Source organism: Myotis myotis, unplaced genomic scaffold, assembly GCF_014108235.1.
Source record: "Myotis myotis isolate mMyoMyo1 unplaced genomic scaffold, mMyoMyo1.p scaffold_m19_p_5, whole genome shotgun sequence".
Classification (NCBI taxonomy): domain Eukaryota; kingdom Metazoa; phylum Chordata; class Mammalia; order Chiroptera; family Vespertilionidae; genus Myotis; species Myotis myotis.
In genome coordinates, this window is record NW_023416357.1 from 98,831,907 (window position 1) to 98,859,403 (window position 27,497).

At 43.9% G+C, this 27,497-nt stretch overlaps 2 protein-coding genes across 5 annotated transcripts in view; one reads left to right on the forward strand and one right to left on the reverse strand.

The window, feature by feature from the left end:
• RBFOX1 (RNA binding fox-1 homolog 1) overlaps positions 1–27,497 on the reverse strand; it is a 2,058,026-nt gene that overhangs the window by 1,674,632 nt on the left and 355,897 nt on the right. The gene's annotated exons all lie outside the window — the stretch shown is intronic.
• Positions 10,329–10,826, forward strand: LOC118656359 (ER membrane protein complex subunit 6-like). The gene is made up of 2 exons (XM_036309611.1): positions 10,329–10,604; positions 10,800–10,826. Exons 1-2 carry the CDS (start codon positions 10,329–10,331, stop codon positions 10,824–10,826), a joined length of 303 nt encoding a protein of 100 aa, XP_036165504.1.

Consider the following 27,497-nt stretch of genomic DNA (forward strand, 5'->3'; position numbering starts at 1 on the left):
TTAGAGAGATGCGTCGCTAACGCCAGGGCCGCCAGGCACCTCTGAACTCTGTTAGAAGGAGCTGAGACATGACAGAAAAGAATGGAGCCAGGGAATTGGCCTGCTCTGCTCTGCAGTTTCAGGACGGACATTGTCTGGGTTTCAGGAAAAGCTATGGGAACCATGAAATGTGGAAAGGTTTGAAGGCACCTTGACACCATGGACTGTCTTGACCCTTTTGTTGAGCTAAGGTGAGATAGGGATGCTGGTAAAAGATGGTCCCTTAACAAATCCTATACTAAGTCCTGGGGCTGAGAGAATGGAGCATCGTCCTTGCCTTGCACCAGGTCACTGTCCAGGTGGGAGTTAGAATGTAGCCATCCCAGCACTGCCCACCTGCAAGTTTCGACGCTTGGCCCCAGAGAGGAAAATATCATCCGAGTGCATGTGGAGTCTCACTTACCTGGTGCTGAGCTCAGTGGACTTAGGCAAGATTATCAAGGCAGCTGATGCTACCTCATTTCCTCATCACGGCTTCTTTTGCAGTGACAAGACTGCATGGGCTCAGGTTCATTGGGGATTAAAGTAGATGCCCTTTGATTAGAGACGTCACCTACCAGCATGCCCGGGCATGCAAGGAGGAAGGCGTGAAACTAGGCAGGGCAAGGGAGTCAGAGTTCCTTCCATCTGTGAGCAGCTTCCCCAGGGCAGTGCCAGCGAAGAGCAGTGCAGGGGCAGTTGGGAAGGAAGGGAATACTAGGAAAGGAGAAAAGGAGTGAGGAGAGACTGAGAGGGAGGACGGGAAGGAGGAAGGAGGAATCAGGGAGGAGGGAAGGGCATTTGAGAGTTTGTGCAGGTGGGCACGGTAAAGTAACATCATGAGAGATGAACTTGACATTAAGTGACCTGCTGAATTCAAACGCCTTCTGGGCACTGAAGCCTGCAATCCTTGACCTGGCCAATGTGAGGTAAAGGAGCGAGGCAGGACGACCGCCACCTCACTACAGCTGTTCCTGGGATGGCATTGTAGCTTGGAAAGACATTTTAGGGCTGGGGACAAGAGACCCCATTCCTGAATTGGGGTTGGGTTTTAGCTTAGCTTCGGACATGAATAATTATGACAATTATTCCCCAATGGCCTTTCTTCTCCCTACTGCCAACAGACCCAGGTTGGGCGACACTCCCAAAGCGCAGTTTCTGAACTTTGCATCGTTGAGTGGCAGTGTTTGTGCATCCTCACATGCTGACATGCAAGGTTAGGAAGCCTGTGTTAGTCCTGGTCATCTGCTTCAAGTTCTGAGTTCCTGGTTAGTGAAGTCTTTAGGTCCAGCAACTACTCCAGGCTGTCACACTGCCTGTTTAATGTCTAAGAGAGGGCAGTTTGGGTTTGTTTGCTTTAAAAGTCAGGTTTACGGAGCTGGAATTTTGTACAGTATAATGAACCTTCTTTTTAAGTGCATGGTTTGATGAGTTTTGACAAACATATACAGTCATATAAGTCATCACCACAATCAAAACATGGAATATTTCCATCACCCCCAAAAGTTTCCCCAATTCCAACTTATGAGGAGTTAATTGCAGGCAGGCATTCCCCTCAATCAGGGAGGGGGGTACGATTTGACAGTTTTCCTTTCTGGGCCTCTACATTCATTCTGCATCAATGAAGACATCGTGGCAGACTTCACACCCCACCCTCCATGAATAATCTTCATGAGCAGAGAATAAACCTGGCTTTGCTCCCCACTGCACCCCAGCTCCCAGCACAGTGTCTGCCAAGGATGATCTGTAGTGAATTGTCATTAAATGAATGGATGAGGAATGTATGGATTTCATCTTAGGTTAATTTAAAGGTTAAATAGAAAGCAGTTATTTATTGCACAGAAATGGAGGCTCAGAGTGGCCTCCAGATACACAGTTAGAATCCCAGCCTGATCTGCCTGACCCCAAAGCCCACGCCTTTACCCTGTGACTAGCGGCCGTCTCCCATTTCTGTAGGTTCCGATGATCACCCACAGGTCTGTGGGCTGAGCCCCCTGGATAAACACATTACCAAGAGCCTTCCTTGCCGCTGAGCTGCTCTGAGCCTTCCCGGGCCGAGAGGGCCGGTCCAGTCATTACTGTTCCTATCATCTTAAGTAAGGAGTGCCACTCCCCCTAGCCCCAGGTCTTTCAACTTCTGAATTTTAATAACCAACTCCACTGATGATTTATACATTTCAAGGCAGGAATTAGCAGAAAATTCCATATTTCATAGATACTGAATTGGGCTATTATCTCCAGGCACCAGGTGCCAATTTCCTATCAAATGGTGAAATGCTGTAATTATCAGTAGAATTCCATTCAAATTCTAGGAGCAGATAAATAACCAATGGGAATATCATTTATTCATTAGAATATGAAGAAAGGGGAAAATATTACCCTGTTCGCAGTGACAATGAGGCTGCCTTGCAAGGGAATGCCCAGCTCACTAAGGCAGGCTGAGGATTCCACATTCATTAAGCTCCCCAGTCAGGGGAGAGAGGGGCTTCCATTAAACACCTGAACAGGAGAGATAATGGGCCTCTGATGGAGAGGCTAATGTGTGAGATGTGGTGATGCCTTCTTATGTTGTGTGTGTGTGTGTGTGTGTGTGTGTGTGTGTGTGTGAAAGAGAGAGAGAGAGAGAGAGAGAGAGAGAGAGAGAGAGAGAGAGAGAGAGAGAGAGATGGATAGAAAGACATCTACAGGCATACCTTGGAGATATCGTGGGTTTGTTTTCAGACCTCTGAAATAAAGCAAATCATAATCTTTTGGCTGGGGGATGGTCTTGCCTTCACTTTGTAAAAATCGCAACATCTGTGCCCTAGCCCATGTGGCTGGGTTGGTTGTGTGTTGTTCTGTGCACTGAAAGGTTGCTGGTTCGATTCCTGGTCATGGCACATGCCCAGGTTGCAGGCTCAATCCCAGGTAGGGGGCATGCAGGAGGCAGCCGATCGATGTTCCGCTCTCACATTGATGCTTCTCTCTCTCTCTCTCTGCCTTCCCCGCCCCCTCTAGAAAAAAAGTCAATAAACTATTCTTTAAAAAAAAATGCAACATCTGTGAAACACAATAAACCAAATTCTGCCTGTATTAGAAATCACTGGGAAATTACCAGACTTCCTACTCCCTGTTCTATATGCATCCCCATGGAATGTACTAGTATCCCCAACAAACTGAACCTCAGAAAATCTAGGTCACTTGCCCAAGGACACACGGCTTGCAAGTGACAGATTTAGGTCAGTCGGTCTCCAAAGTCTGTGTTTAGTTAGCCACAGCCGCTCTCAACGGACATCGTTGCCTCCCTGACCTTCTGCCCTACAGCTGGATACTGAAAGTCCTAGGATAATTTCAGGGTTCTCACCTGTCAGTGGATATGTTGAATAGGAGCCAGGACTAGGCAGGTGAAGTTCAACCCCCCTCCCCTACTGCTTGTCACTGTCAGTTTAAGAGAAAGATGATATTGTGTCTGGTACGCTCAGGAAGGGGTACTTCAGGTACAGACTTTTGGCTGGGATGGGCAGAAGGAAGGCAGTCGGGGAATTCCACCCAGCATGGACACATTCCCTTGGGGTGAGGTGCCAGTGAACCCTTTCAAATATGCAAATATCCTCATGGAGGTCCCATCAGGTCCTATTCCTATGCTCACCGGAGTTTCCACTTAGGAACTTTAAATGTAAGCGCTCCTAACCTATATAAATTTTTAAAAAATCAGTCTTCACACCTAGGTTTGAACTCAGGGCCAGATATGAGTTCCCTTAGGAAAGTTACAAAACCTTTCTGAGCCTCAGTTTCCTTAACCATAATGACAATAAAAAATAGTAGTGGGTTACTGGTAGAAGAAAGTGACTCAGTGCCCGGATTATTGGGAGAGGAAACTGAAATCTTCATAATTAGCAGATGCCTGGAACACATAAAAGGTTCGAATATCTCTTCTCCTCATCACTCTGGTTTGCTGCTGTTGCTACTGTTGTTACGAATGTACCTGAGTCACAAAGGTGATAGAAGGAGTGAAAGGCTCAAAGCATAAAAGGGTACAGCATGGCGACATACACTATTGTTACTGTTGTTAATATTGAAATATTTGTAATGATCATGTGTCACAATATGAGCAATGATATTATATTATTGATCATAACATCTATAGTTAGTAGGATTGCTGATAATATACTGTACTAATCAATTAGTTTTGTCATACCAGATCAGATGCCTCCCTGAAATGCAGATAAATTCCCTATTATGGAACCATTGTCTACCAATTCTGAGATGTAGTCAGAGAACAGTAATGCTGGTGCTAGGTCAAGAGCAAAGCAGACAGGGAGGTATGAAGTGGCAGAGTCCTTGATCTAGGCCCCTGTTCTCTGGGCTCTAGGCTGTGAATGAGAATTTGTCCCTGGCTGACTTCAAGGCACAGAGTTGGCTGGCAAGGGTGGCCACTGCAGAGTGGAGGAGGTCAAGGCAGGTCAAGGCAGGTCAAAGCAGGTCAAGGTCCCTGCAAGTAGATGCTTCCTTAGCGATGGAAGGTTGTTGTCTAAGGCTGGGGACTGGAGGGGGTTGGGAGAAAGGGAGGTGGGGTAGATAGGAAGACAGCTAAGGGTCCAGTGTGGAGAGGCCACTCAGTAGCATTTAATTTAGAAAGGGCTGGTCATAGCATAGTTCATTAAAAGAAGGTCAGGCCTGACAAATCTGGTTGAATTCTCTGACTACATCTCAGAATTGGTAGACAATGGTTCCATAATAGGCAATTTATCTGCATTTCAGGGAGGCATCTGATCTGGTATGACAAAACTGATTGATTAGTAAAGGCCAATATGGCATGTTAGGGAAAGAAAATTAAACTGAGACTGAAGGAGTTTAAATCAAAGAAACCTATTTCACCTGAAAAGGGGGGCATGGTGGGGGTCTTCTTTTTAAAAAATGAGGTGGAGAATATAAAAAGAAGGGGTTGGGAGAAGTGGGTTCAGTTTTGGTCAAAAGACAATGGAACAAATGTCCCACTTTTAAAGGAGAGACCCTTTGGTGACCAACCTCAAGAATGCAATTTTGTATATGGTTAGAGCTGCAAAGCTGATGTTGAGAATTAACTCCCACCTGAATCTAAGCTGCTAAATCCAGCAGCCTCATCAGGCCAGGTGCCAGCCAAGAGGATGTGGAGACCTGGCATCTGGACCATCTCTGATGGGTGAGAAGGCAGCTGGTGGTGCTATCCTTAGAAAGCACAGGCTCAATGCCAGGTGGTAATGGCAGCTGGTCCCATCCCCGGTCCTGACACGTGAGCAGGCCCCAAAGTGCTCCAATGGTTTTGTGTGTGCCAGCTATATCACTGTAGACTTCAAATTGCCTTTACAAGCATCCTTGGGTGGAAAGTGGAAATCATATTGTCATTCCTGTGGCTCAAGGGAGAGTCCCACAGAGAGCTCCTTGGTGATGGGGATTTATCTTTTTTTTTGAAATTTAAATCTTTTTTAAAAAATTTTTCAATTACAGTTAACACACTATATTAATTTCAGGTGTACACTCTAATGATTAACATTATACAACTTCCAATAAATCTTGCACCCATCTGACACCATACACAGTTATTAGAATATTATTGACTATATTCCCCGTGCTATACTTTGCATCCCAATGGCTATTCTGTAACAACAAATTTGTACTTCTTAATCCCTTCACATTTTTCACTCATTACCCCAAATCCCCTCCCATCTGGCAACTGTCAAATGATCTCTGTATATATGAATCTGTTTCTCTTCTGTTTGTTTATTTAATTAGTTTTTTTAGATTCAATTGTTGACAGGTATGCATTTACTGCCATTTTATTGTTCATATTTTTAACTTTTTTCTTCTTCTTAAAGAAGACACTTTAACATTTCATGTAATACTGGTTTGGTGGTGATGAACTCTTTTAGTTTTCTCTTGACTGGAAAGTTCTTTATATGTTCTTTGATTATAAATGACTAGAGGCCCAGTGTACGAAATTCATGCATGGGGGTTGAGGGGGGGTGTCTCTCAGCCTGGCCTGCACCCTCCCACAATCCAGGACATTTTGGGGGATGTTCGACTGCTGGTTTAGGCCCGATCCCACTGCGGATCGGGCCTAAACCAGCAGTCAGACATCTCTCTTGCAATCCGGGACCACTGGCTCCTAACTTCTTGCCTGCTTGCCTGCCTGATTGCCCTTAACCACTCGCCTGCCAGCCTGATCGCCCCTAATTGCTAGCCTGCCTGTCTGATTGCCCCTAAAACTCAAGCTTCTTCTGTTTTATATTTAATATTTATATTTCTTCTTTATTTTTTATTTTAAAATTCAAACTTCTGGAGAACATGAGGCATTTAATATTATTCCATTTTCCTTACAGAGAGCAAAGCATGGTAAATACAGCAAATACTTAAAACTTACGGGCTTCTATACAAACACTTTCCAACCAGGAATGCTTTAATAGGCAGTCTCCAAAAACTTGACTGGAAAACCTAAAAGTAGAGTGCTCAGATTTCAAGGATCAGGTGCTATTAGCAGGATTTTAATCCCAATTAAACTCTAATTCTGAGCTCTCAACAGTCTGGACAAACTGCCCTTCACTATCTCCAAAGTTTCTTATTCGTCACTATCCCATTTTCCTCTGCTTCAAACCAAGGTAATAAACGAAACCTTTAATTCCAATCTTCCTCACCTCAAGGGAACAGCAAATCTCAATTGAAATAATTTCCCGCCAGAAGTCACGTCCAAATACTGTGAGACTGAGGACTATAGGGCTGACTATGTACATGCACAATAATAGGCTCACATTCTAGCAGTAGGCGCCCAGGCGTCCTCCACAATGCCACAATCCTCTGGTCACATACTTCTGGTTTTTCTAGCTCCTCCTTAAGTGGTGTTTCCTTCAGTCCCATTGCAATGTCCAGGGCCTCTAGTTGGAGAGGATTTTTCTGTTCTTTGACGTTGATAGCTGTTTACTATTTGGAAGTGAAGTTTCAGGAGTACTGCCACTGCCATGAACATGTCGGTTCCAAGTGCACTCATGAAACAACCACCCATTCAGTCCATGGCTGGTGCCATCCTGGTTCACAACGAGAAAGGTACTGTGCTGAGCCATTTTCCAATCAGATCTTCCTCTTCCTTCCCCAGAACACTCCAAACCTACTCCAGGCTGACCACCCCAACCCCACAGTCCCTTAAGACCTTCCCTCCTATTTCTTTGACTTTCCCCTATCAAACTCACACCCTATTGCATTGCTTAGGGGCACCCCTAACCGCTCCCTGGGGGGGGGGGGGGGGGCGGGGCCAGCCTGGGCTAGGGGCCGTGGTGTTCTGGTCTCTGGTCGTTCTGGTCGTTCCACCATTTTGGTCGCTGGGTTTTAGTATATAGGATAGGATAGCTTTGCTGGGTAAAATAATCTTGATTGTAAATCCTTGCTTTTCATAAATGAATATTTCTTGTCAACCTCTTCTAGCCTGCAAAGTTTCTGTATTGTTTTTTGTTTTGTTTTTTTTTTCATTTAGAAATTTTTATTAGCACTAGGTGTTAAATTTATAGGTGTTGTGGAATCAAAGTTGTCCATACACAGTGAGGCACTCATGGTGAATTCTGACTGATGTTAAAATGAGAGAGAGAGAGACACTAGCCAAGTGAGTAGTAAATATAAAATTGTCTAATCCTTTTCATCCCCTGAATCATCCTCTTTGGATTTGGAGAGGAGTTTCATTACACGGTGTATAGGAGTCTTTACAGACTCATATTTCCATCCCTTCCTTAAAAACATCTTCTCAATCACACTTGGCATCTTGTAGCCCTTGCTTACAATGAAATCTTTGAAGGCAATTGGTCCATAAAGTTCATCAATAACGTCTGGTTCAAGATGCCTTCGATAGGTCCAATATTCCCTGTCATGGACGGCTTTAGGGTTAGGAAAAGGCTGGTCATTGACCAGCTTTTTCCAGCATTTGGGGTCCAGGTACCATGCTCCATACCTTATCTTCTCCCGTTTGGGTCTATAAGGGTCTTGTCGTTTGCGGAGTTTCCTTTCCCAGTCATCTTCCTGCAGGGAGAATTTTCTCTGCTTTATTTCATCTAGCTGTTTGCAGGGCCTTATATTTGAAGGAAGCTGGTTTATTTTCTTTATTTTGACTGTATTATGGGTGAGTGGGCCCTCAAAGTCAATTTCAAACTTTTTCATGATGGACTCTTCATCAATGCCTATGTCTCCAAATTTATCATCGATCCATCTGCAGAATTCACGAATTGTTCTTCTTGCTTTTTGGAAAACAGGATCTTTGGGGATATCTGTTATGCTTGCTGCATTTGCGTCTTCCTTTGGAAACAAACTGAATAAATATGACAGGAGACTCTCCTTGGCCGTTTCCACGTGGGCTTGTTCTTCAGGTTCCTCCTCGGGAGGTTCCAGTTTCAATTTCCAGGGTGATTCCAGGTTGACTGCCTGGGGAGGTTCCAGGTTCAGTGCCCCAGGAGGTTCCAGGTTGACCTCCTCAGGATGTTCTTCACACGGGTGTGTGGGGGCCTTCTGTCTTTCCTTGGCACCCTCACAATAAGCCCACGTGTCCTCCAGCTCCCTGTCAGGATCTAGCACTTCCAGCACCTTGAGGAGGAGGTCTGGAGGGAGATCTTCCTCCAGATTCGGGCAGTTCGCCAAGGGATGCTGGGTCAGGCTGGCTTCAATGTCCTCTACAAAGGCCTTCCGTGCTTGCTGGGCTAGTGAGAGCTTGGAACACAGGTCTGCTCCCTTAGGCTGCTGCCTGTGAAATTTTTTGGGTGGAGGGCGAGGAATTCTATGAGCAATCATGGGTAGAAAGCCCTCCTGAGGGCGACGAATGATCACATCTTCAGTAGATGGACAGCCTGTTCTGAAGTCATCCACTCCCTCCTTCACAAATACCCACCGCCGGCTGTCCATGGAGGTGGGGCACTTCCCAAGCTTGTTGTTCTGCCTGGAGAAATAGCAGGAAGGCAACTTGTCCCTGTCCTTGAACCAGGGCTTACATTTCATGCCCAGGGGCAAGGGCTCTAGCGGCCCCGGTCCCAGCAGCCACTTCTTGTTGAGCTCCGGCTTCTTGTCCAGCTTCGGCCCTGACAGCCACCGCTTGATCAGCCCCGACTCTATGAGCGCCTTCTTCCTCAGGTCCGACTTTAACAGCCACCTTTTGTGGGGCTCCGGTAAGGGCCACTGCTGGCCCGCCATGGCGCCCTTGACCCAGGGCGACCAGGGGCCTCAGTGGTTTGTTGTCCCTGCCGCTCAGTCGCTAGGAGACCGTTGCCGGTTGCGGCCGCGCTCTTATTCTTTCCCGAGGCGGGTGAGCACGCGCCCCTGCACAGCCTGCATTGTCCCGGGATGGCCTGCAAGGTTGCATTCCTGTTTGTGGTAGAGAACTGTTCCCGTGTATGGGCACACCACAGTTCAGCTACCCATTCATCTTTTGATGGACTTTTGGATTGATTCCAGTTTGAGGCTATTTGGAAATCAAGGGGCCACGGATATTTCAAGTGTTCATATCTTCATACAAGTACTTTCATTTCTCCTCGGTAAATTATAGCTAGGAATTGAAAGGCGGGAGCTTGTGAGAGGTGTGTTTTTTCTTACTACTCACAGCCCTCAGGTTTTGATATTTGCCCAAATATGGGTGAGGTGAGTGAGGCATTGGGTATACAACTTAACGTGGCACCCAAAAAAAACCCTCAGAAATCAAGATCAATTATCTTTTAAGGTAACATTTTCAACAATAATCAGAAAAACAGTGCCATATTAAAGTCCGAGGGCAAAGGGTAGATCAGCACTCTACTACTGATCCTGTCTTTATTTAAAACCCATGTGTTGTTCACTATCCATTTCCTTTTTTACAAATACTATTTCCTTTTTTTGGATACTGTTATGTTGCTTGGAAAGAGTTTGATTCTTTGGGGTCCTTTTTAAGATTTGATTGAAATAAACAGAGCAGTTCCCTGTGATGGTACATGGCCAAATGATGTTATACCATGTTGTATGGTTAATTAACTGTTCCTCACTACTGCAGCAAGACCCTTCCACGTAAATGATTCAATGCCTGTGCATCTAGAGGTTTTCTAGTCTGGCTGATAGTAAAGGTCGCTATTGCAGGCCCTGTGTGAGGATCAGTTATCAAGAATCCTGCTCAGGGCGCCCCGAGGTGCATGCGCTAGAGGGCGGGAGCTCGGTCTTGATGCGTGCGCAGCCTGGGCCCTCCCAGCAGGCTCTGGGGCAAGATGGCGCCGCGGGGGTCTGTACCGCAGACTGTGGAGGCCAAGGGACTGCGACCCTGTTCCAGCTCCACGGGAAAGCAGAGGCCGAGCGCCCGGGCTGCGATGGCCCTGGTGGTGGCCAAGTGGGAAGGGCCGCCGTTCATCAGTGAGGCAGCCGTGCGAGGCAACGCCGTGGTCCTGGACCTTGGTGTTGGCGCGGGGGCCATGGCCGGCATCCTCGGCCTCACCGGCCTCTACCTGCTCGCCTCCATCCTGCTCTCCCTGCTCCTCATCCTCAAGGCGGGCAGGAGGTGGAACAGATACTTTAAGTCCCGAAGACCTCTCTTCACGGGAGGCCTCATCGGAGGCCTCTTCACCTATGTCCTGTTCTGGACGTTCCTCGCAGTGGTTCTCAACCTTCCTAATGCCGCGACCCTTTGATACAGTTCCTCATGTTGTGGTGACCCCCCAACCGTAAAATCATTTTCGTTGCTACTTCATAAATGTAATTTTGCTACTGTTATGAATCATAATGTAAATATCTGATATGCTATATGTGTTTTCCGATGGTCGCGACCCACAGGTTGAGAACCACTGCATGGCGTGGTGCACGTCTATTGAAATGGGGCGGGTGACTCCTTTAGGAAACCAGACAGTAACAACGTGTAGACTTACTTAGTGTTTAAATGGTTGAATTCACTGCTTGTTCTGTAACGTTATAACTTATACCAGAGGACGGAGAGCCTGTAATACTCTTCAGATTAAATGAAGTGTGAGACCAAAAAAAAAAAAAAAAAATCATTTTCAGTGGTTTATTTCCTGGCTTCTAATGTATTCCAAAGTTTCTGTTTTCTGCTGAGAAATCAGATGACAGTTTTATGGGTGCTCCCTTGCAGATAACTAAGTGCTTTTCTCTTCCTGCTTTTAAGAGTTTCTCTTTGTCTTTAACCTTTGGCATTTTAATTATGACATGCCTTGGTGTGTCTTTCTTTGTGTTCATCCTGTTTGGTACTCTCTGCGTTTCCTGGACTTGCAAGTCTATTCTCTTCACCAGGTTAGGGAATTTTCCCATCATTATTTTTTTTTTCCAAATAGCTTTTCAATTTCTTGTTCTCTCTCTTTTCTTTCCACAACCCCATGGTGCAAATGTTGGTATGCTTCAAGTTGTCCCAGAAGCTTCCTACATTATCCTCACTTAGGGGGATTATTTTTTCTTTTTGCTGTTACGATTGGGTGTTTTTTTGCTTTATTATTTCCAAACAACTGATTTGATTCTCACCTTAATCAATTGTACTGTTGATTTCCTGCAAATTTTTCTTCATTTAGTTACTGTATCATTCATTTCTGACTGGTTATTTCTTATGGTTTCCGTGTCCTTTATCTATGCTGTTGAAGTTCTCACTAAGTTCATTGAGCATCCTTATAACTAGTGTTTTGAATTTTGCATCAAGTACATTACTTGTCTATATTTTGTTTAGTTCTTTTTGGAGTTTTGTTCTATTCTTTCATTTGGGACATTTTTTTTTTTTGTCTCTGCATTTTGGCACCATTCCAGTGTTTGTTTCTTTGTATTAGGTAGAACTGCTACATCTCCCAGGCTTGATAGAGTGGCCTAATATAATAGGTGTTCTGTAGGATCCAGAGGCACAGCCTACCAGATCACCCAAGCTGGGCATTGGGTGACATGTGGGTTGTGCACACCCTCCTGTTGTAGTTGAGACTTGGTTGCTGTTGGCACATCAATAGGAGGGATTTACCCCTTGGTTACAAGGACAGGCTATGACCAACAACCTCCAAACATTGACCATGTGGAGGATGAGCTGTGCAGGGCCCACCCTACAAAGAAGGACTTACTTCTGCAGGCCTCCTCTGGGACCTACTGCCTGCCCATTGAGTGTGTCACTTGTGGAGGTATTTGGGTGGTGCTTTGACATAATCTGAAGCTGTGACTCAGGTGCCTGGTTATGGGGCCTCCCTAAAGGTGCAGGCCAAGGTCAGCCACCACCAATGTTCTGTCCACGGCCATCCAGCATGACTACAAAGCGATCTGGAGATGGCTGCTATTTATGCTGAGTTTGGAGGTGCCCAAGCAAGGCCAAGCTGCAAATCAAGGCCAGCTGCTGCTAGTGCCAGGCCTGGGCCACTTACTATGAGAAACAGGGTATGCTGAAGCCAGATGCTGCTTGTTTGAGAGCTTTTAGGAAAGTCTGAAGCATGAGCCAAGACAAGTCATTTGCATGGAAAAGCCACTGGAAACAGCTTGGGTGGGCCTGCAGGCTGGGTGGGGTGGGGTCTCACAGAATCACTAGGGCAGGGCAAACAGTGTGAGCCTGGTTGATGGAGACTCAGATATGGTGCTACCTGCTGGCTCTGGGGAAGTAGTGGGGAGAGTCCAGAAAAGGAACTATGGCCTCTGCCACCACTTTTGTCTTGGAGAAAGCTGCCCCCTTCCCAGCCCTTGCCCTAAAGCCAGACAATTCAGTCCCTCCCCATATGCCCCTGGTCCTTTTTGAGCTGTTGCCTGGTGCTGGAGCTCAGAGAGAGTGAATCTGAGTAAACCCATGTGCAGGTCCTTTAAGAGGAACTGCCTGGGACTCCAGCAACCTCTCTCTCATTCAGCCACAATCCCTCCTTGTTTTTACAGCCAGAAGTTATGAGGCTGGCCCTGAAATTGGGATGTGGGGCCTGGTGTGGGGCTGGGACCCCTAGCTCCTCAGGCAGGACCTCCACAGGAAATATTCCTCCTGGTTTTTAGTCAACACAGGTGGATGGGGAACCAGCCTGTTTTGAGTCTCTGCCCCTCCTACCAGTCTTGATGTAGCTTCTTTAAATCCCTTCTTGTAGAATTTCCATTCTGCTAGATTTCAGATGGTTCTGAGTGATGGTTGTTCTGTAGTTAAGTTGTAATTTTGATGTGGTTATGGGAGAATGGGGGTACCTAATGATGGGAATTTACCTTAAGATATCTTAGACAAGGGAGTTAACAAAACAAGGAATTGCTCTGGCCTGCTTACAACCAACATAGTCTCCTCCAAAATGCTTTTGTAAGCAGCAGTCACTTTAAAAAATGGAAGCCATTGTGAAATATCTTACTTGTTTTGCGTTCTTTAAATAGGTGCCCCTATAGGACCTGCTTTGCCTTAAAGCAGCAGTTCTCAACCTGTGGGTCGCGAGCCCTTTGGGGGTTGAACGACCCTTTCGCAGGGGTCACCTAAGACCATCGGAAAACACATATATAGTTACATATTGTTTTGTGATTAATCACTATGCTTTAATTATGTTCAATTTGTAACAATGAAATTGGGGGTCACCACAACATGAGGAACTATATTAAAGGGTCGCGGCATTAGGAAGGTTGAGAACTACTGCCTTAGAGAAACCAAAAGAGCAAGGCCAAGTCTGGTGCCAAACTTCTGATTTGAGAAGTCCATGGCTACCATTCCCATTATCTATTCCATAGCTGTCAGCCACCTGTTCCATCTCAGATTGAGGACCTTAGAAGTCAGGCCTCAGACACCACCAGGCCAAGTCCCTCATACAGCAGACAAATGAGAAAATGGCCCTTGATGACTATCTGCCTTGTGATGGTCACTGCTGTCTCAAGACATACCCTCTGAGGAAGATCCCGTGTGCTTCCCCACATGGCAGATGAGTGAATTGAGGCAGGAGGACGGGTGAGGTGAGGAGTGTCCAGACCTTCAGCATGGATGAAACTAGAGTGAAAAGAAGAGTTGCAAAGCTAAGGCTGGCTCTCTTGCCAGTTATGCCAGTGGTCGGCAAACTGCAACTCGCGAGCCACATGCGGCTCTTTGGCCCCTTGAGTGTGGCCATGAAGTTTCAAACGCACTGTATGTGCACGCCTGCACATGGTATTTTGTGGAAGAGCCACACTCAAGGGGTCGTAGTTTGCCGACCACTGAGGTAGGCTGTCGGAGATTAGCAAGTTGTTCGTTCCACCACCACACCTGAGGGTTTTCTGTGTGCCAAGAGCTGTGAAGACGGTAGTGAGCAAACAGATCCTCTACATTATGAGGAGGGAAACAAACAGGTAATCAAAGATGTGCACTTGCACAAGGTGATAAGTTCCACACAGGAAAACCCGGGGCAAAATGAGAGCTGATAACAGGAGAGCTGATAGGGGGTGGAAGGGAGAGGTGGATCCTAGAAGACTCTTTGGATGGAGTGATATTTAAGCTGAGACCTGATGAATGATGAGTCCTAAGCCAGATAAGGGATATTCTAAGCATGAAAGGTATCCATGAGCCTTAAGATGCGAAAGATCTAAGACCTAGGTGTGTTTGAGAAAGTCCACATCTGCGGTCAGTCACTTAAGAATCCACTTTGGATGCTGGCCCCCATATCTAATGCCACGGTGGGGACTTTCCCCAAATATTCCACTAACAAAGAATCCTGGCTGGAACCAGATTGAGGCCCAAAGCAGTTTGTGTGTACCATCTGTCAGTGATTCCCCTCAATGCCCTGGGGGCACCTGGGCATTGGGATGGATGACTGTAATGAGTCTAATTGTATCTGGATTTCTCCATGGCAAGCATGTGCAGAACAGCCCAGCAGAGTCCTTGACTAATGACTTTCAAATATAATTAAAAACATATTTCAATAGATAGCGCATTGGCAAGTCTATACCAGCAAAGTAAAATTAACCTTCAAACGATACTGGAACAACAGTGAATTGCAAGGGTTTGTAAGAGATTAGCTACACTGTAGCTTAATTATGTTACAATAACTCACCTCATTAATCTCCAAGGAAACAATAACGACAACAGTTAAATACTGTAATTAACAAACCCTATTTCAATCTTGATTTTAATTTTATAGGACTTGGTTATATTATACAATGTAACTGTGGAAAAGACAGAATGTCAGTAGAGCACCCTGGTTCTATGAGAGCTCTTGGCTAACAAAGCCCCATACCCTCAGGTTTGTGATTCCACCAAGCTGAGCTTCTGTTTAGACCCCAACCCATGCAGAAAAAAGACAAGATATATATATTCAAGACCACCTAGGTGTCTCCCTGCCACCAAAAAACCCCCCCAAAAAACCCATGAGCCCTGACAGGTTTGGCTCAGTGGAGAGAGCATCGGGCTGGGGATTGAAGGGTCCCAGGTTCCGGTCAAGGGCATGTACCTTGGTTGCGGGCACATCCCCAGTAGGGGGTGTGCAGGAGGCAGCTGATCGATGCTTCTCTCTCATCGATGTTTCTAACTCTCTATCCCTCTCCCTTTCTGTAAAAAATTAATAAAATATATTTTAAAAAAACCATGAAGTCATATCTGTATTTGTCATTCTGTATTTAAAAGCAGCAAACCTTGCACTTGATCTTCTGTTTGGGACTTGTTTAGTATGGGGCGCAGCTACAGTGTTTTGGCCAGGTTCAAGCCTTGGACTAATGAAAGGACAGGGTCCTCTCATTGTCACGTGCAAGTCCCAGCTGGAGGGCAGGGCCCTCCCAGCACAATTATAGCCAACAGCTATGGTTGTAAGCTTGAACCTATGGTCCAAACATGTGGCCCCACGTGCCTTGTGCTAGAGTTCAGGTGCATGTAGTTGAGTAAGGTTGAAACTCACAAGAATGCTGTAAACAACTTGATCACGCCCCTACTTTGCCTCGTGGCATCTGCTATAAAATAAAGACAGGGCTTGTGGGCGCTGGCGCTGTCTCCTCATCAGGGAGCAGCATCCCACCGAGACCCAGCTTTCATTCTCTTGTCTGTCTTTTCTCAATCCTTTCACGCCCCCCACTCAGGGTCACTGAACCAGGCTGAGCTGGCATGGCACATAAGGCGCCCTGGGGCTGAGTATGCCAGGGCTGTGCCGGCTCCCCACAGTTTAGTGTTGGGATGTTCCAGCTGCAGGTCCTTTGAAAAGGTCTCATGGGCAGGGTCAGGACAGATGAGACAATCAAGGGCATAACAATTAAGAGTGGGCAGATAGTAGGATAAAGAACAAAAATGACATGATCATCTCAATAATGCAGGAAAAAACATTTGGCAAAACTCAACAACTATTCATGATTAAAATTGTCAACACTCTAGGAAAAGAAGGAAATGTCCTCACACTGATAAAGGAATCTACAAAATACAGCTGCCCAGACAGTGTGGTTCAATAGTTGAGAGCGTCAACCTATGAACCAGGAGGCCAGGGTTCAATTCCCAGTCAGGGCCCATGCCCGATATAGGAGGCATGTAGGAAGCAGCCAATCAATGATTCTCTCTCATCCTTGATGTTTCTCTCTCTCCCTCTACCTTCTCTAAAATCAATAATATACATATATTATTTAACATGAACTGCAGGTTCTAGCCAAAGCAATTAGGCAAGAAAAATAAAGGCATTCAGATGGAAAAGCAAGAAGTAGAACTATCTCTATTTTCAAAAGACAAGATCTTGTACATAGAAAAGCCTGGGGAATCAAAATAATAATAATGATTATAATATTAAACTATTAGAACTAATAAGCAAGTTCAGCAAAGCTGCATGACATGAGATAAATATTAAAAAACCAATCATATTTCTTTACACTAGCAATGAACAACTTGAGAATTAAATTAATAAATATGTCCATTTACAAAGAATCAAAAAGAATAAAATACTTAGAAAAACACTTAATAGAAGTGCAAAATGTTTACACTGAGATGTACAAAACACTTGAAAAAAATTTGAAAAGAACTAAATAAATGAAAAGATATTCCACAGTCATGGATTGGAAGTGAGTACTGTTGAGTCAAAAATACCCTCCACGTTGACCTATAGATTCAACACAATCCCTGTCAAACTTCCAGCTGCCTTTTTCATTTCAGAAATTGACAAGCTGATTCTAAAATTCATAGATAAATAAAAGAACCCAGAATAGCCAAAACAATCTTGAAAATAAAGAACAAACAACCCCAATTTCAAATTTTCTACAAAGTTACAGTAATTAAGACAGTGTGTGCTGGCATAAGGATAGACATACAGAGATCAATGGAATATAGTTGAGAATCCATAAATGAATCCTCATGTTTAGGATCAATTGATTTTGACAAGAGTGTCAACAGCATTCACTGGGGAAAATAGTCTTTTCAACAAATGATGTTAAAGCAACTGGATATGCGGGTGCAAAAGAATAAGTGAGACCTCCTTTCACCAATCATAAAAATTCACTCAAAATAGATCATTGATGTAAATATAGGAGCCCAAACTACACAAACCACTTAGAGGAAAATGCAGGAGTAAAGCTTCATAATCTCAGGATAGGCAAAGCCTTATTATATGTGATAGTAAAAGCACAAGCTACAAAAGAAAAATACATAAACTAAAATTCATAGAAATTTAAAAATTTGTGCTGGACATCATATCATCATGAAAGTTAAAAGACACCCACAGAATGGTAACATATTGGAAAATCATAAACTGATAAAGGACTGGTATCCAAAACATATAAAAAAAACTCTCACAACTCAATATTCAAAACATAAATAACCCACTTTAAAAACCGAGAAAGAAACTAATAAGCATTTCTTCAAAGAAGATATACAAATGAGCAGTAAGCACATAAAAATATATTAAAAAGCATTAGTCATTCAGAAATGCAAATCAAAACCACAATAGGATACTACTTCACACCCACTGGGATAGATAAAATGTTTAAAAATCGTAACAAATGTTGGCAAAGATGTGGAAAAAATGGAACCCCATTCACTGTTAGAGGGAATGGCAATTTACATATAGTGGGGCAGTCACTTTAGAAAACAGTTTGGCAATTCTTGAAATTGTTAAACAAACTATATATATATATATATCTGTGTGTGTGTGTATTTGCCATATGATCTAGCAATTTCACTCCCAAGAGAAATAAAAGCATATGTTTATAAAAATTTGTACACAAATATTTATAGCAGCATAATTCTTAAGAGCCAAAAAAATGGATGCAATCTAAATGTATATCAACTGATAAATGAATAAAATGTGGTATATGCATACAATCGATTATTTTTCAATAATAAAAAGCAATGAAGTGCTGAAATATGTTACAATATGGAAGTCTTGAAAACATTATGTGAAGTGAAAGCAGCCACCCATTTTATTCATATGAAATATCCAGAATAGGCAACTCTCTAGAGTCAGAAAGTAGATTAGTGATTCCCAGGGCTGGGAGCAGTGACTGCTTAATGGGTGGGGGGGAGGGTTACTGGTAATAAAAGATTTCTAAAATTAATTAAGGTGATGCTTGTCCAACCATGTGGATATATTTAAACCTATTGAGTTGTACACTTTAAATAGGTAAAAATATCCTATTCCTGAACATAATGGTTGGGAGGATCAAATAAAATACTGATTGTAGGAGGTTCTCTAAGTAGTAAATCTCTTTGCAAACATGAAGAGTTATTCTGAGTAGTTAGCAAAGACCTTCAAACTATTGGAAAGATCGCCTTGTGGAGCTATTCAAGCAGAAGTGGATATGCACAGATAACTGGTAGTATAACCAGAGTCTGGTTCACCCAAGAATTCCTTTTGAAAACAAACACATTAAGCAATTAAGAGATATTTTAAATTATTGTTATTATTTTGAATTTCTGCCTTCCTGCTAGATTCACAAAAATCCCAAGAAATTGGGTTCCTTTACTGGACTCTCTGACCTTCTCCGAGAGAATACTACCCTTAGAAATTTCTAATGGCCAAACAAGAAAATAGAGGTAAAATCTGAGGGAGGAGTTAAGAGTTTTCCACTGCCAGTTCAGCTCCATGTGTCAGGATAAATCCCTTAGAGCCGTGGTCAGCAAACCGCGGCTCGCGAGCCACATGTGGCTCTTTGGCCCCTTGAGTGTGGGTCTTTCACAAAATACCACGTGCAGGCACACACATACAGTGCGATTGAAACTTCGTGGCCCATGCGCAGAAGTTGGTATTTTGTGGAAGAGCCGGTATTTTGTGGAAGAGCCACACTCAAGGGGCCAAAGAGCCGCATGTGGCTCATGAGCCGCAGTTTGCCGAGCCGCAGTTTGCCGACCACTGCCTTAGAGCATTCCATTGTTAAGGAAAGAGCCATATAGGAAGACATCAAATCCAAGCTCCAGTGCTGGAAGGCAGGCTTCTATGTGATTTAGGACATGGACTTCTGGTGTCAGAGAACTCAGGTGTGAATCCAGGATCTGCCACTTAGAAGTAGTATTATCTTAGGCAAGTCACTCAAGCTTCCTTGAGTCCTATATATATATGTGTGTGTATATATATGTATATATGTATATATATATGTATATATGTATATATATGTGTATATATATATATATATATATATATATATATATATATATCACTCACGTCAAAGGATTCATTTGTGAAGCATTTAATGTCATCCCTGGCATATAATAATTGCTCAATTCATGCCCAACATTATCATTGGCAATTCAAAAATACCATGATTATTCCTACCCTGCCTACTTCATAAGATTTTTATGAGGAACAAATGAGAGAATTATTCGAAAGATGCTTTATAAGCCGTGAAGAACTAGACAAACATAACTATGTTGTTACAGTTCTTAAGAGGTCTGGGCATATTGCACCACTCAATAAATATTTGTTAAAGAAACAGTGAGTCAGTGAATGAAATCAAACCCCCTTTCTCTGCTTTTTGCCTTGGGCCAGTGAAAGGAAGCCTGGCAACCAGTATTCCCACCCGCAGCTGAAATTTCTCATGCAGGCACAGGCGTCTCAAAGACTCTCAACCTCCACATCACCTGCTTTCCTGAGAAACTCATCATTGAGAAGGCAAGGCCTTTAGCCTTCATGCCCTGACCTAGAAGAGACAGCCAGAGATTATTTTTGTGGACAACAAGAAAGGTCACATTTCATAATTCTGTGTTCCAATAGCTGAGCACTTGTAAGAAAAAAAGAGAGATCCTTCAAGTGGGCCTTTCCACTTAGAGAAGTGTAATAAGTCTTAAGAGTTTGCATGATGCATTGGTATCCCCTTGAAGAAGATATTCCAAATCCGAGAAGTACCATAAATATCCTTCAATGTGGTGCATGTCAGGTAAAACGCTCCCATCCTTGAGCAGGCATAGACCATATACAATACGGACAGAGGTAAGTTATGGAAGGGAACATATTTAGTAATCTAATCACCCAGAGGACACTGGCAATTTACAGTTTAATCGCCTGCACGGTATAGTTTCTCTGTAATTGAATTAGATTTCAAAATAAGGCAAACTTGATTTATAGTGTTGTTAACACACACACAACAGGGCATGTTTTCTTGTTTGTAACACGAATCCAATGGTTAGTGTTAATGTATTACCAAGGAATGAAGCAAAATGGATAAATGTTAGGTATTTAGGGTCTGCTGCACAAAGAGGCTACATAAGCTAAAGATTGAAGAAGCAGGAGAAGTTATTCTTCTCATTTATGTTCACTTAAGGCAGATGTACTATTTTACTTTAATCTGCTTCAGGCTTATTCAACTGAACACAATTTGAAGCATAGCTACTCGTTCAGCCAACAGACATTGAGCATTGACTCTATGCTTACCGCTGTGCTTGGTGCTCAAGGCTATGCGATGTGTGCTAGTGCTGTGACCTTGGGCTCACTGCTCTTCAACTGAAGCCTTAGTGCCCATGCTTGTGAAGTGGAGACATTAACCATTTCCATTTTATGGGGCTGCCATAATGATTATGATAAATAACTTAGAGTGGTATGTATAATATATCATCATCACCATCAGCATCACCATCATCAACAACTTTATCATCATCATCACCATCATTAGCATCATCATTATTGATTTTGTTATCTCCATGCCTGCAAAGAGTTATAGTTTTCCAGAGGTAACAAACTAAAACTGTTTCTAAACAATGTGATAAATGCTGACGTTTCTCAGTAATGCAATGCAATAAAAACCAAAAGCTTAGTGGCATTCAACTGTAAGGGTTTATTGCTCACACAGCTGAGGACCACTAGGGGTTGACCAGATGACTCTGCCTTCTCACCTGGATTGAGTCACATGTCTGAGGTTGGTCAACTTTTGGTTGGCTTGTGCTGGCCTCAGTTGGATGTGCCCTATTCCATATCCTTTGTATCTACTTCCTATAACCAGTCACTGGTCCAGGAATTTTTCTTTTTATGGTGATGGCAGCAGTTCAAAGAGAAGCACCATAAAAGTGAAACATGCAGAACATTTTGAGGTCTAGGCTCAGAATCGAGACACTGCTTCTGCCTTGTGGTGGTGCCCAGAATCCGGGTGGGACGGGGCAGCAAGGTTACATGGCAGAAGGTATGGATGCAGAGAAAAGTGACGAACTAAGTTTATCAGTGCAATACATCCCACATATGTCTCTACAGAGATGCTGTGAATATAAAAGATAGTTCATAGTGCTGACACACAGGGCTCATGGAAGCTGATAGCTGAGTCTCGAAGAGAAGGTAAGAGTTCCCCAGACCACCCCCATCAATTTAGGGGCCCGTAAACCGGTTTGTTGTCTTTCTTTACCTTCTAAATAGTCAATGGGCCCAAAGAGTAAACTTTCTGAAACTTTGGAAATGTCAGCAGATATGAGCTCTGTGAGAACATCCCCCATATCTCGCAGAAAGAGATCACTGAAGGATACAGCTAATCCATCACCATGTGGACACTTTGGGCTTCCTCCTCACTTTCAACAAGGAGGTCAGCACAGATTGAGCCTTTGCTTCCTCATCTAAAACAGATACAAATAATCCTAGTTCATTGTCCAAGGGGTTGAGGCCCAGCCCTTAACAACTTGAGCCATTTTCCCAGACAGCAGGATCAGAATGTACAGTGGTGAGTCCCTCTGTGATGCTGTGTGCAACTTGCGTCATCAGTGGCCATAAGGAAACACAGTGAGAGTTTATCAATTCTTGCACTGTTGAGAGGAGAGCATTCTGTATAGCTCCCTACAGAATGTGCTTTTCAAAGGAATTAAAGATAACCCTGGCCAGGTATCTCAGTTGGTTGGAGTGTCATTTCATATACCAAAAGGTGGCGGGTTAGATTCCTGGTCAGAGCATATACCCAGGTTGCAGGTTCGAGCTCTATTTGGGGAGTATATGGGAGGCAACCAATCTCTCTCTCTCTCTCTCTCTCTCTCTCTCTCTCTCTCTCTCTCTCTCTCTAATAAATAAAAACATATTCTCGTGTGAGGATTAAAAAATAAATAAAATATTCAAAGATCACTCCCAGATCAACTAGTGTCAATGTTTAGAACCTTAAAAGAGGCATCCTTTGGAGAGATAGGCATCCCCCCCGGGGAACACAGGGTAAGCAGCCAGGGCATTTAGGGGGCTAAAGCCCAGATTATCTTGGGCAGGGAAAGCACCATTATAATTCAAAAAATAGCAGGACTGAAACAAGGGCAAGTTTTACCAATTCCTACAGCTTAAAGGGCAAGGAGAACTCTTAAGCCGCCTTCATTTCATCTGCTCTTAAGCCCCTGGCTCCCTTCCCCCCTTCCTCATCTTGCTCCTTCTCTCTCCTCCCTCCCTCAAAGGCTATTGAGGATTAATCCAAAAAGGACTGTATCTTTTAGGATACTCTTGGCCTCCAGTAACAATAGAATTAACTCCAAATAGCTTATGCATTTAAAAAACTTATTAAGACATGTAACGAGTAATCCAGAGGGGAGTTAGTTCAGGGTTGGTTAATTCAACTAGAGAGAAGCTTTGAGTTCTTCCCTACAATGAGGAAAACTTTCCCCACACCCTCCACCCAACAGACTTTTCCTCACCTCTCACTGGCAAGAATGAAGTCACACCCATCTTTGGAAATGGGTGTTCCTAATAATTAACACCTACAGATATTACAAGGCTTCCCCCAGAGACTAATCAATATAAATCAAGATACAACCTGTGGGGCAGAGCAAGGTCCTGCCTCCACTGAAGAAAGTGGCTGCTCAACATGACTAGAATCTGCAGCAAGACCAGGTGGAGGACATCAGTTGGGCAAATAGCCAAATGCATTTGCCAAAGAGAGAACATTAGTCTGGGAATTCAGACCAGAGGGAATCAGAGAAATTTCTTTAGATAACTAACCACTGGTTTTCTTGAAGCCAGATGACCTGGGCTAAAATCCAGACTCTGAACTGTGTGACCTTGGGCAATTTATCTGAGCTGCCATTTCTGTATCTTTGAAATGGGACCAATAATGTCTAGTTCACCTGGTTGTTATGGTATAAGAATTAAATGAGACAGTATATGTTGAAAGACCCTGACATCTAACTAATGATCATTAGCTGAGATGTGCCACATGCTCCTCCTCCACTGTTCTCTCAGGGCAAGAAGGCACTATTATAGATAAAAGCTAACATCTGGAGCCAGACAGGTCTGGTTACAATAACTGGTTCTGCTAGGTACCAGCCACATAGTGCCAATCAACTGCTGAATTTCTCTAAGCTCAGAGCACCCATCTGTAAAATGGGTGTTATACTACTCCTCATCTCATAGGATGTGATTATGAGAACTGATACATTGCTAATAAAGAATGGAGCAGGTGCTTAACCTTGGGTAAGCATTCAATAAATAATAGTTGTTACTGCTACTACTGTTGTCATCACTATTGTTACAGTCATTGTCATCATCACCCACCTCAAGGTCTCCAACCTGCCTGGGACTTGGACCTCCAGTTTCATAGCAACATTTTGCAAGAAGCAAATTCAATTGCTTACCACTTTAGATGCATTCCCATTTTCCTGAGGGTAAAGACCCAAAATATCCTCAAGATGGCCCTCACTGCCCTGGAACATTTGGTTGCAGCTTACCTCCTACTCCCATCTCACACCAAGCTTCACTGGCCATCTCCCAGTCTAACTTGCCATTCCTCATCCAGCCATGGGGACTTTGCCCAAGCTGTTCCTTCCACTTGGAATGTTCTTTCCCCATTTGTTAGTCAACATTTCCTTTTCCTCCTTCAAATCCCATCTCAAATGTCACTTTGCAAGCAGTTTCTCTCTGCTATAGTTGGGTTTGCAGCCTTTGCCTACACGGTCAAGTATGTGCTGAGAAGCATAGCACAGGAGTGAGCTGCACGCCGGACGCAGAGGTGATCAAGAGCGAGGGACAGCCGAGCCTGATGCTGGCTGGCTGGATGCACCATCCGCACAAGGCGGACCCGCCCAAAGCCTGGGGTTAGCTTTTTAAAAACCATTAAGAGGAAAACAAAAACCAGAGTGAGGTGCTTAGATTGGAGCCTAGACATGAGTCCCGCCCACGCGCCCTGGTCTCGGCTGTGGAGCTCGGGTGGCAGAGGAGGGGCCTCACGCTGTGGTTCCTTAGGAATACGTTATCAGCAGAGCAGTGGCACCCTATGTGGATAAGAGCATGAAATCAAGACTGCATGGGTGCATATCTCAGCTTTGCCACTTTCCAGCTGTGTGACCCTGGGCAACATAACCTCTCTGTGCCTCAGTTTCTTCATGTGTACAAAATAGTAACAATAATAAGGATGCCTACCTCATAGGGTTATTATTGAGATTAAATGAGTTATTATTCTTAAAGTATTTAAAATAATGTCAGACACAGAGTAAGTGCTATATAAGTGTTTACTAAATCAAATTAATAAACTGCCCCATGCCTCCAGAGAATCTCTCTAAGTCTGCAATTATGCACTCATTACCATGATGATTTGATTATTCACTGTTTCCCCTTCCAGATCAAAAGCCTCAGGAGGCAAGGGGCATGCTCCTCACTGGAGCCCAGTTCCAGGCACAAGACTGGGTGCAGCATGGGTTCGCAATAAATATGCATTTGATTAAAACAGGAAACTTAACACATAGCATAAGTCAATATTTTCCTTGCTTCTGTCAAGATGGAGAGGCCTCTCCAACCCCTTCTGACCCATTTGTTAGTCAACATGTCCTCTTCCTCCTTCAAATCCCATCCCAGGTCTTATAAGCAGCAGCGTTACAAGAAACCATTGCCAACAGCCAAGCAAACGCTGGGGCTCCCGGGGGACACAGAGCCGGTAATGGGCCCCATATTGTTTCAGCTGTTCCGGACCACAAAGTGATCATGTCTGAGATAATGTCAACATGGTTAACCCCAAATTCCTCCACTCACTCCATCACACGGAACTCTTTAAAACATCCTGCACACCAACCTTTCAACCACAACAAGTGCAGGACGTGAGCCTTAATCAGAGAGGAAAAGATTAATTGGAGAGCTGCCTGGAGAGCACCCATGTGCCAGGCCTGCCATGCTTATAATACAGGCAATTAGGGCACTATTGTGACTTGTGTTATCAAGCAGCAGCAGCCCCAGCAAAGTCTCTTCTCCTCATCTTTGAGGCCTGCACCCCAGAAGGGTAGAAAGCACAAAGATGAAAGGGACCTATTGCTGACACTAGCAGAAAGAGGTAACCATCCCCAGATCCAACACAGAGGGTAATACAAGCAACAGCAAAAAGCATGATGCCAAGCCTTGCTCCCACTCTTACACAGTGTGTGATGTTAGACTACCTAATCCACAATTTCAGGCCTCAGTTTCCTCATCTATAAAGTGGCAGAGTAGGACCATATCAGCAATGACATAACCCTTAACTCTAAACTCATGTGTCTCAGAATAGACATTTCCTGGGAGTTTATAATCTCTCAAATGCATCTTCAGATATCTGGATGTTCCATCCATCTAGGACAGTGATGGCGAACCTTTTGAGCTCGGCGTGTCAGCATTTTGAAAAACCCTAACTTAACTCGGGTGTCGTGTCACATATAGAAATTTTTTGATATCTGCAACCATAGTAAAACAAAGACTTATATTTTTGATATTTATTTTATATATTTAAATGCCATTTAACAAGGAAAAATCAACCAAGAAAATGAGTTCGTGTGTCACCTCTGACACGCGTGTCATAGGTTCGCCATCACTGATCTAGGAAATAGTTATCAGAAACCAACAATGTGGTAGGAGCTGTCCGGGTCCTGAAAATGCATTGTTGGCCTCCAGCACATGGACTGAGGATTCAAAAAGAGGTCTCCTGAGTCAGAGACCTAAAGCCTCCTGGACGAGTCTTAGATGTTCAACTGCAACCAAAGAGAATAACACCTACTTCACAGGGTCATTGTAAAAATAAAGTAGGTGATGTATATTGTATTAGGAAACCGATATAGAACCTAATACACTGTAGGGGGCTTCATAAATGAGAGCTATTCAAGCCTCTCATTACATGGATGTGCAGTGGGATATCAGGTGTCAGAGGGATTTCAGCTCCTGAATGAAAGAGACAACATTTTCCTTGGGGAGAATGCAGCAGGATAGATGCCTGACACAACTAACTAATGAGGCCTGCTGTTAAACAGGAAGTGTCAGGAGGAAGCCTGTAGGATGGGAGATGGATTAATGCTGTGATCGACATGCACAAGCCAGGAACTGCCATTTGTCTGACTGAAGACACACCCCAGGTTACCCTGGGAGGTGACAGGAAGTGAATGATAAAACCTCCCACCCTGAGAATCTGTTTCAAATTCACATTACTCTGCCAGTTGACTAAGCCAGGTTAGTTCATCTCCATTAGGTCACATAAATGCACACTCTCACTCATCAAAGAACAGTAGAACCAGTCCTGACTCTTCCCAAAACACACAGTGGAGCCACTCTTCATGGACTTCCTGAGTAAGTGCCTATTCTTCACGCTGCCAGAGCATCCTGTGCACGCTTCTTTCATGCCTCTGATCCACTAAGCCACGAAAGTCGCACTTTCTAATCTGTATCTCATTGGAGCCAGAGACTGATCCTCAAATGCTACATTGTTCAAGGTTGCACGGGATGCAAGTGACAGAAACTCAGCGTGAGCAAGATTAAGCAAAATTAGGATGTGATGACTCATGGAATCCATTACAGGGTTGAATACACAAATACTGGGTAAGGTCAGAATGCAGCTGGGTCACAGGAACAAATTAACAAGAGGCTCAAAAAATACTACGGTGCATATATGCTCCCCATATTATCTGTGTATCTATCTATCTCTATCTCGTTTTCTGGAAGAGTTGGGTTCATTCTCAATAATAACATACTTGTTTCTTCCAAATATTGGAAGTACCCAAGCCCTACATCCCACATATTCTTCTTAAGAGAGGCTGATCCTCTCTCAGGCCCAGCTTGAACATACCCCCAAGAGATTCTTACTGGTCAAGCCCATATCATACACACCAATGGGCCAAGCGATAGTGGATGGTAGGTTTGAGGGGTGGTATGTGTCTTTTTTTGTGTTGCTGAATTTGTGAAATATACCAAATCCTGGAAACTGGAAAACATATAGTTACGGTGAGGGGGGTGGCAACTTCTTAAATAAGTGGG